We start from the raw sequence: 9,537 nt of genomic DNA on the forward strand, positions 1-9,537 counted from the left end.
CCTGAGGTTGGGAGGGAGCTTGTGGTGGGCTTGTGGGGAAGTGAGGATCCTGTCTAGGTCTTCAGAGACCACTGAACTTCAGGCAACATTCCTGAACTTCCCCAGTGCCTGGTTTGGGGAATTTCCACACAGGGCTCCAGGCTACCTGAAGGTTAAAATTTTCACTTGGGAACATGTGACAAGGTCACTGGGTGGAGTTACCCTTCATCTCACAAGGGTCTGGGGTTGGAGGCGGGGATGCTGCCAGTTCAGAGCCCTAAGACAGACCTCAGCCTACCCAGAGAACCCGGATGGGAGGTCAGCTTCCATCTCCCTGGGGGTGTCATTTCCCCAGCTCCCAGGGTACTGCTGTGAGGAACAGAGAGGCCAGTCACCAAGGTGACCAGACCTAACACCGTCAGTGCTCTGCTGATATCCCAGTGGAATGGCCAATCAGGATGAGCTTGGGAGTCTTGAGGAGACCCTGTGGTCCAATCTTAGTCCGCAAAGACTTCTTGTAGTGGCCTTGCTCTGAGCCTGTCACAGTGGCCAGGGCACAAGGACTCTGGGAGCCACTGAGGGCTCTCCTATAATCCTTTGTTGGCTCCTGTGCCATCCCAGCCCTGGAGGCTAGAAGATAGTCTGCCTTTCAGCTGTTCCCCTGACAGAAAGTCCAGTCCTCCTCAGAGGACATCATTGTGTGCTGGAACTCTTGCTGAGACCCCACAGGTGCATCACAATTGGGACGTGTCACCAGGACTAAGTGAGGAAGTGTAGGTGAGGAGGAAGGACAGGCCACCATGGGAGCACCCTTAAACCAGCTGTGGCCCCAGCCACTGCCCATCTCTGCCCGGTGCACCTGGAACAGCTTCCTGCATAAAGTCCCACTGCACCTGGAGCAGCTTCCTGCCTGCTCTCAGGTGGCTCTGGGATTCAGAACAGGCTGGGGGGTGGTGGTGCAAGAGACATCAGGGTGGGGCCCACTGGCTGGGAGGATAAAATCTACTGAGTGAAGACTTAGGGACCCACACTTGCGTCTGAGTGTCTCCTTCAGCTGTGGACCTGAAACCCAAGGGGGGAGGGGAGGAGAGAGGCGACACTCTGGTCCTGTCAGCTTGTGTCCTGGCTAGAGCCCTTAGAGGAACCCTGCAGCAGCAAGTTCACCATGGGGGAAGGGAGGAAGCTGCAGTTTACTTTGTTGCTCTGAGTATCCCCTTATCCCCTTCTGTTGGGATACTCAGACCAGTGAAGTCCGGAGATTCTTCCCCTACCCTCACGTGGGTCCCTTGCTCCAACCAGCCCAGGCAGGCAGGTGCAGGGTAACAGTTCCCCCATCAGCCCCTCCTCTGCCTTATTCTTCCTGTCCCAGCTCAGTCATCCGGTACAAAGAGAGTGTCACTCTTCCCACCCAGGCCCCCAGGCAAGGACAGGTACTCCCTGGCTCCTGTGTACCTCAGACACTTCCAGCAGCTCCTGCCATGGACAGGTGGTACCTGGGTGAGTCTTCCAAGCCTGTCCCCATCCTTGCCCTCTCCAGCTTGGATTCAGGGGACCACTAATCACTTTCAAATGTACCTACTGGCTCCTCATAATTGTGGGAGAAGAGAAATGGAAAAGGCAGGCTGCCCTAAATAAGGACACCTCAACCCCGCATCCCGGGCTTGCTGTGATGTGCAGGGCACCTCTGAACCAGAGGCTGGGGAAGTCGAATCAGCAGCCTCCTCATCCAGCTGTGTGTCCATCCATCTGGCTTCAGACGACTGAGTCACATCTTAGTCCCTGTACTTTCTAACTGCCTGCTCCCTAGCAGGTTATGTCTGCATCCTAGTAAACGGGATGATGCTTGCTAGTCCTGTTCTTCCTTACTGAATCATGTAGCCACGGAGGGGTTACTTTCCCAGTGCCTGGAATAGAAAGTAGTTGTCAACCTGCTTTCTTGTGGCTTTGCCTACCTGTCTACCTGCATGACCGCCTGCCCATCTCCCCATTCATTCTTCTTTCCTTCTGTCTGTCATGTATCTTTCTACCTATTTTTCATCTCTTACTCCAGAGAGAACTCATAGTGGTTTACAAAGATAGTCCCCAAGGTAATATAAGGGGTGTGGGTGCTGCTGCATTGGGTGAAGAGTGTCCCCCAGATTCACCAGCTGTCTTGGGACCCAGCCGGCACTCCAGTTCTGGCTCTCCCCTTTCTGTTTTTTGGGCCTCACCGCTCCTTGATCTGTTTTTTCTGGTCTCTGGAGGCTATGGCACTAAGCCTCTCTAGGCATGGTTGGAGAAGCCAGTGTTCAGCTTTAGTTTCTTCATCTGTCAGATGGAGATAGCAGAAATTTAGATGGGGATTGTGCGTGCTGACAGCCAGCATGTGGGTCCAGGCCCTCACAAGGCAGGCTGCTGTCTGCTTTCCTGTATGCCTGTCGCCAGGCTCTGAAAGCTCGCGAGAGCTGCACGAGCGCTCCAAAGCCAGGGCGCGTGCTCTCTCCTCTCACCCACTTAACAGAGAGTGGCTGGCTTTCCGAGGGTACCATTAAACGAAAGGCTAATGTCCGTCACTTTTCAAGCAACGCAGGAACAGTGGTACCTGCTGACCTAGGCTATATTCTGATATCCTGCCTCAGACTCCACACACTTCCCTGAGTGCTGTGCCCTGCCCACTGCGTAGATGAAGAGACAGAGGCATGGGGAGGTAAACAGGTTGGCAAAGGTCAAATGCCCAGCAAGTGGTGGAGCCAGGGTGTGAACAGAGCTATCAGTGCCCTGGCATTGGTTGAGGGGGATGCACAGATGGAGCCCTTCCCATCAGGAGGACTGAATTGTACCAGGGAAGTAGATATCTGTTTGTCTGTCTCTCCGTCTGTCCATCTATCCGTCTATCTATCTATCTATCTATCTATCTATCTATCTATCTGTCTATCTATCCACCCATCTTTTATCCACCTAGCTGTCATCTCTCCGTCAATCTATCATCTATCACCTATGTAGCCTGCATGCATGCACATAAGTATGTACGTATTATGTATGTCTTATTGGCTATTTATGCATCTACCGTCTTTGTATCTATCTATCTATCATTTGCCTGTGATGGACATTAATTAGCCGGTTGAAGGCCCCTTCTACTGTGTAGAACCCATAGACGACTGTATAGTACTCACAGAAAACCCACACCATTGTTGCCAAGGGGACACTTACAATAAAGTGGGGGACAACCTGGTAAATACAGGCAAAGCATCTGTGCCCTGAATCTGAACGAGCAACAACCCTTCTCTTCAACTCTCACTAGCTGTTCGGAAAGACCTCTAACTTCTCTGTGTTTCAGACACTCATGGCGAGTAGGGAGAAGCCAGAGAGAAAATGTTTCCTAAGCCATAAGAACAAGCCTGGGTCCGGCCCTGAAAGAGCCTTAAGTGCATGGTGGACAGCCACGTGAGGGAGTGTCAGGCATTAGGATAAGACATTAGTCAGGGATGACCGAGAGCATTTCAGACTGAGGTGTGAGTGGCGCCAGGATCGGAATAAATGAGAGAAGCCAGGACTGGCTGTCAGAGAGAGCAGTGCCATGGTCGGGTTTTGGTGAGAGGGGAGGCAGGACAGGCTCTTTAGGAACCCCTCAGGGAAACATGAGAGCCCCGTGAGATGTTAGCTGTCATGGTGCTGTCCACATGAACTGGCAGGAAACTCCGAGGAATAAGGGACTCCAGGTCCCCAACTTGACAAAGTACCCCACCCCACCCCCATGAGCCATTCACAATGAGCGCATCCTGAACCTTCCACTTCCTCAGCCCAGCTGCGGCTTTGGCTTTGCCGGCTGATGGAAGAATACTGCTGCTGCCCATCCGGGCCCTGCTCTCTGGAAAGTTCCTTTGGGAGGGGCTTGAGACAGCAGCCAGCCCCCCCACTCCCCCGCCTCTATCTCCCCCCCCCAACACCTCCTCCTTGCCTGGCTCAGCGGGAGCCCCTCTGAGCATACTCAGCTTTTCTTGTGACCAGGGTAAATATTACCTGACACTGTTAATATTTAATGTCCCCCACCTCTGTCCTGGCCACCCCACGGCAGACACTATCCCCGAAGTAAAGGCTTCAGGAAGACTGTGGAGAAGCCCTGGTGGTTGGAAAAATGACAGGGCTGTCGACTGGTGATGGTGAGTGTAGTGCCTGGCGAGGTTGGCAGGCCTGCCTGGGACTGCCTTCAGTGGGCAGCTGAACCCCTTTTCCCTCTGGAACTGCCTCCGGTGGGCAGCTGAACCCCTTTTCCCTCTGGGACTGCCTTCAATGGGCAACTGAACCCCCTTTCCCTCTGGGACTGCCTTCAGTGGGCAACTGAACCCCCTTTCTCTCTGGGACTGCCTCCAGTGAGCAGCTGAACCTCCTTTCCCTCTGGGACTGCCTTTGGTGGGCAGCTGAACCCCCTTCCCTCTGGGACTGCCTTCGGTGGGAAGCTGAACCCCTTTTCCCTCTGGGACTGCCTTCAGTGGGAAGCTGAACCCATTTTCCCTCTGGAACTGCCTTTGGTGGGCAGCTGAACCCCCTTTCCCTCTGGGACTGCCTTTGGTGGGCAGCTGAACCCCCTTCCCTCTGGGACTACCTTCGGTGGGAAGCTAAACCCCTTTTCCCTTTGGGAATGCCTTCAGTGAGCAGCTGGACCCCCCCTCCTTTTCCTGCTCCCTTACCTCCGGGTTTCCAGCAGGTGGCCCTCTAAGAAAATTAACATTTGGGAAAAGACCCTAACTTCTCCACCCCCACAGAAAAGAAGCAGAATAGCAGAAATGTGTGTGAGTGTGCACGTGTATATGAGTGTGCAAGTACATGTGCTTGTACACATGTATGTGTTTGTGTACATGTGTATGTGTGTGCTGTGCACGTATATGTGAGTGTGTCAGTGTGCATATGTGTGTGCATGTGTATGTGAGTGTGTACATGTGTATGTGTGTGCTGTGCACATATATGTGAGTGTGTCAGTGTGCATATGTGTGTGCATGTGTATGTGAGTGTGTACATGTGTATGTGTGTGCTGTGCATATGTGTGTGCATGTGTATGTGAGTGTGTACATGTGTATGTGTGTGCTGTGCACGTATATGTGAGTGTGTCAGTGTGCATATGTGTGCATGTGTATGTGAGTGTGTGTGTACATGTGTATGTGTGTGCTGTGCACGTATATGTGAGTGTGCCAGTGTGTGTATGTGTGTGCATGTGTATGTGAGTGTGTGTGTACATGTGTGTGTGTGCTGTGCACGTATATGTGAGTGTGTCAGTGTGCATATGTGTGTGCATGTGTATGTGAGTGTGTACATGTGTATGTGTGTGAGTGTATGTGTGTGAGTGTGTGACTTTGTTTTTGAGACAGAATCTTATTCTGTAACTCAGGTTGGCCTGGAACTCACTGTATAGTCCAGAGTAACCTAAAATTCCCTATAATTCTCCTGTCTCAGCCTCTCACACCCTGCCCAGTGTGACTTTCTAGTACTGGATAGAGAACTAAGATCACACAGTGGGCAGTGACTGCCAGGGTTGGGAGTGGGAAGAGCAGCCCTTCCGGTCCAGCCTTCCCCAACTGGCATAGGGACACAGGAAAAGTCCTGGGTTTTGGGATCCATAGGACCCCTACTGACTCATATCTTGAGGATTCTGGCCTAGAGCACTGGTGGGGGAGGGGCTCATCAAATGGTTCTGAAAGGGGAGTCCTAGCTCTGATCTGACTACTAGCAACCCCCATCCCGTGACCTTGACTGTCACTGAAGCTGGGGAGACTTTGTGCATGGAAGCAGAGCCTGGGTCCCTAAGGCTTCTCCTTAGATTCTGGCCTTTCTGAACAACCCATACCCAAGACCTGTGAGGCACTGACTGTCCCCCCCCCCCCCCCCCCCCCCGCCGCCGCCCCGTCCCCGGCCACTGGAAACAGCTGGACTCACCAGGCCTTATCTGTGACCACAACAGGAACACAGTTCAAAGTTGCCTGGGAACTGCTAACTTGTTCATTCTTTGACAAGGGCCTCAGCCCCCTAGGGCCAAGAGGGTCCACCGCAGGGCAGCAGAGTGCGTCTGGTATGGGGGAGGTGACTGCAGTGTCCCTCCTGCTATCCCAGGGTGAAAGCTCTGAGCTCAGGGGGGCGGACAGCAGAATATTCACCTCAACCAGAATGAAGGGGGCCACAGGAGGCAGGGCCAGGGCTACGCAGCCTGTGGACAAGTCTTCCTATCTGTCACTTGTGAGGAAACCTAGCATTTAGACTCACAGTGACCCTTAGCCTGGGTTCAAATCCCAGCTCCACACTTACTTGCTGTGTGGCTCACTGACCCTCTCTAGGCTTCAGTCCCTTGTGGATGAGAGAAATAACAATAGCACCCTACAGGGGGTCTGAGCCAATGGTCTGTTCATTGGGGTCGATAATGCAGACACTGAGTGTATATGCCTCACTCTTGTTAAGTTTGCCCTGAGGATAATGACCTACATTCAAGTCCCTGTTCTGCCCTCCATTTCCAGGATCCTTACCCCAGCTGTGGACTCATGGTTCCTTCCTCCTTTTGGCTGATCACAGAGGCTCTGTGTTTCTCACTCATTCCATTCACAGATATTGCTCCTCCTTGAGGAAGTGGGATTCTATCAGCAGAGGCCACTTAGGGGCCTCCTGGGAACCCAGCTCTTTGGCCTGTCCTCGTGATACAGAGCAGGGAGCTGGGGAGGACCACACCCTGCTGGGACTGTGCGCCTCCAGCCCACACAGATCTCCACAACAGATGCCCTGCCTCTGATCCTAGGATGTCTGTGTGAGGCAGCCTTAGGGTGGATGTTCAGGCCACTCTTACCCGGTTTTCCTTTGCCCACCTGGGCACTTAGGGATCATTTGAGAATTCCAGCGTTTCCACTGCTTTAGGGTTGTGATGTCTTATTCATCCCGACCCCCAACTCTCTCCTCAGGTGGCAGCGCCAAGGGAGCAGAGGATCCATTCCACTATGGTAAGCCAGTCCTCCCCTGCTTACCCCATCAGCTGATTCCCATCCCTGGGTCCCTGCTATCTGCCCTCAAGAGTATGGGGTTGCTGGTGGGTGGACTTGGGAGGTCTGGTAGTGGCCGAGCTCACACCACTGCCCATGGCTCCTCTCTTTCAAGACTACGAGACTGTCCGCAAAGGGGGCCTGATCTTTGCGGGCCTGGCCTTCGTCGTGGGGCTCCTCATCCTCCTCAGTAAGTGGAGACTGGTGGTTGTTGTATTTCCTAAGTCATACAGTAAGGAGGACATCAGCCTCCAACCCACACTCCAGCCCGAGGAGGAATGCAGGGGACAGCAGGCTCCTGCCTCCTTCAGGGTGCCCCCTAGTGGCCTTAGGAGGGAAAACTGAGGGGGGAGTCTGGGCAACCCTTGGGCAGAGGAGGTCAAGGGAGCAGGCAGGGCCGACCCAAACCCCATCTGGGCAGCTTCTGGGGTGGCCGCACCCTAGCCGCCCTAGCCATTAGGTAATCTCAGCACACTGAGGGACGGTACCCCTACCCCCATTGTCAGCGTTTGAGATGGACAATGAGGCTCATGGGGAGAGACTTGTGGCAGCTCCCCTCCCCAGGTGTATCTGATGTTCACCCTTCCCCATATTGCTGGAAACCAGCAGTGCTGGAATCCAGGCCCTGGGATTTACCACTGACTTATCCTAACTCTGAGGATGGGAGAAGTTCCATTTTCTCCCTGTTAAATGGGGGAAATCCCATCCGTCTTGTAAGATTGGAGCTAGCATCCTAAGACAGCTATGGGGGGGGCGAGTTATAATAAGAGGGTCCGAGGTAGGCATGGAGGGCTCTAGGGAGAGACAAATGTCCTGTATATGCCTTCAGCCCTGGCCGGCACAAAAGCAAGTGCTTAGTAAATGCTGGTTGTTTTCTATTGTTGCAACCAAAAGAAAAATACCAGAATGGCAATCAGGGAGACCCTTGGTGAAACAAACAGGCTTCTGTGTTCTGGAGTGACCCCACACTCTGGCTCCTGCCACTCCACCTGAAAGCTGGGCTCCTGGATCTGTCTTAGGGGGCGTGCATTTCTTGGAAGTTAGGAGCCTAGGCAGGGATTTGAACTTTGGATTTGGCCTGTTCTCCCCCAAGTGTGTACCGAGCAGCTGCCCTGTTGTGCCCGACATTGTGCTGGTGGCATCATGAACTCTGGTCCCAGCTTCCACTTCCAAACATGTTCACAGTCCATCGCAGTTCTGGTGCAGTGAGCGGTTGTTCATTGACTCATTGCTTGGTGGGACAGCTCTATATAAACAGACTCCAAGCCCCACACTGTGATGATGCCGGAGGGGGCAAGCCTAGCAGAACTGAGTCTTCCAGGGCCTCCTTGGAAAATGACAACAAACTTTACCATCTCTTTTCAAGGCAAAAGATTCCGCTGTGGGGGCAATAAGAGGCACAGGTGAGTGCTGTCGGGGGAACTAACAAGGTGGGTGGGGCAAGAGGAGAGCAGGAAATATTCCCTAACCAGGAGGCGGGGACTCACAATCTGGGGGGGGGGGGTTGCGGTTTCCCCTCCATCTCCCTTCATCCTTTCTTTACTCTTCCCCATCCCAGGCAGGTCAATGAGGATGAGCTGTGACAACAGGTATGTCCCCTTCAGGTGGTGAGGGTTTGCTTAGAGAGTAAGTATGAACGAGAGGCAGTAATCAGAGAGACATGAGGGGGTCGGGTGGGCTGAATGTTAAAGTGAGGGCTGAGTGTCTGAAGTGGGATGTGTGGAGTAGGGATGCTGCAGAGGGGTTGCTGGGAATAGTGAGAGGGACAGGGACAAAGCTGCCAGCCCCAGAGATCTCTCTTCCAGCTCAAACCCTGCCTTTGTCTTTCCAGAGCCACCAGTGCTCACCAGTGCATGGGCGCTAAGGATGCCCATCTTCCCCGCTGTACTCCACTGTCCTGACACAGCCTGCACAGGCTGAAGGATGTGCCGGGCTCGCTATGACCCCCTCATGGTCATCCACTCCCCTCCCCAGCTCCTCTCACACCCCACTTCCTGTTCCAAGTTGGGGTATATGTGCAGCCCCGTCTCACTGGTTTTCAATGAATCATTCTGGCAAGTACCTGCCAATGAAAGTAGGCCTGGTATGATCATCTATGGGCCCTTCATCATTCTCCCCTGAACAGCTGGGGACAGAGACCTCTGCTTGACTTCTGCATGGCCTGAAGGTGTCAAGCTCAAGGTGACTGGGTCTGTTGGGTCCTGCTGGATGCTGTTGAAGCCTGGGTGCTCCCATGGGGAACTTGTTTATTGGGTGCTCTTGACCACTTAAGAGGTAGCTTGCCTGTGGCTATCTATGTTCATAGGTTTTCCTAAAGTGTGCTGCTGTCCAGGGTGGATGAGTCTAAAAGGCCTGATGCTGGGCTTCGGTGCATGCCCCCAGCACATCTGCCAAGCCGCCCTCCTTGAGTGGGTGGGGCCCAAGGGACTCCAGCTGGACCCACTCCTACCTGTCTATTTGGGTGTTGGCTTGCTTCATCCCTGAGCCAGGAGTGAGCAATGAGAGTGAGTTCACTGTTACTTGCTTCCTCCTGCCCCGTCCATCTGAGCAGAGACCTACAAAGGGG

General features: G+C 53.6%; 1 protein-coding gene across 2 annotated transcripts; it reads left to right on the plus strand.

Annotated features, from left to right (window-relative positions):
* Positions 1 to 1,360: 1,360 nt before the first annotated feature.
* Fxyd2 (FXYD domain containing ion transport regulator 2) lies at positions 1,361 to 9,040 on the plus strand. Of its 2 annotated transcripts, none has more exons than XM_041638724.1 (6): positions 1,361 to 1,476; positions 6,894 to 6,932; positions 7,087 to 7,161; positions 8,338 to 8,374; positions 8,530 to 8,560; positions 8,803 to 9,040. In XM_041638724.1, the coding sequence occupies exons 1-5, from the start codon at positions 1,458 to 1,460 to the stop codon at positions 8,552 to 8,554; spliced, it is 195 nt and encodes a 64-aa protein (XP_041494658.1). In that variant the 5' UTR covers positions 1,361 to 1,457; the 3' UTR covers positions 8,555 to 8,560; positions 8,803 to 9,040. The 2 variants fall into 2 exon arrangements, with proteins under 2 accessions (XP_041494658.1, XP_041494657.1); XM_041638723.1 differs by lacking the exon at positions 1,361 to 1,476 and adding an exon at positions 3,978 to 4,118.
* The last annotated feature ends 497 nt before the right edge of the window (positions 9,041 to 9,537 follow it).

The sequence above is a fragment of the Microtus oregoni genome, unplaced genomic scaffold, assembly GCF_018167655.1.
Source record: "Microtus oregoni isolate MIOR12 unplaced genomic scaffold, Mior012 000055F_ref0000237, whole genome shotgun sequence".
Lineage (NCBI taxonomy): Eukaryota > Metazoa > Chordata > Mammalia > Rodentia > Cricetidae > Microtus > Microtus oregoni.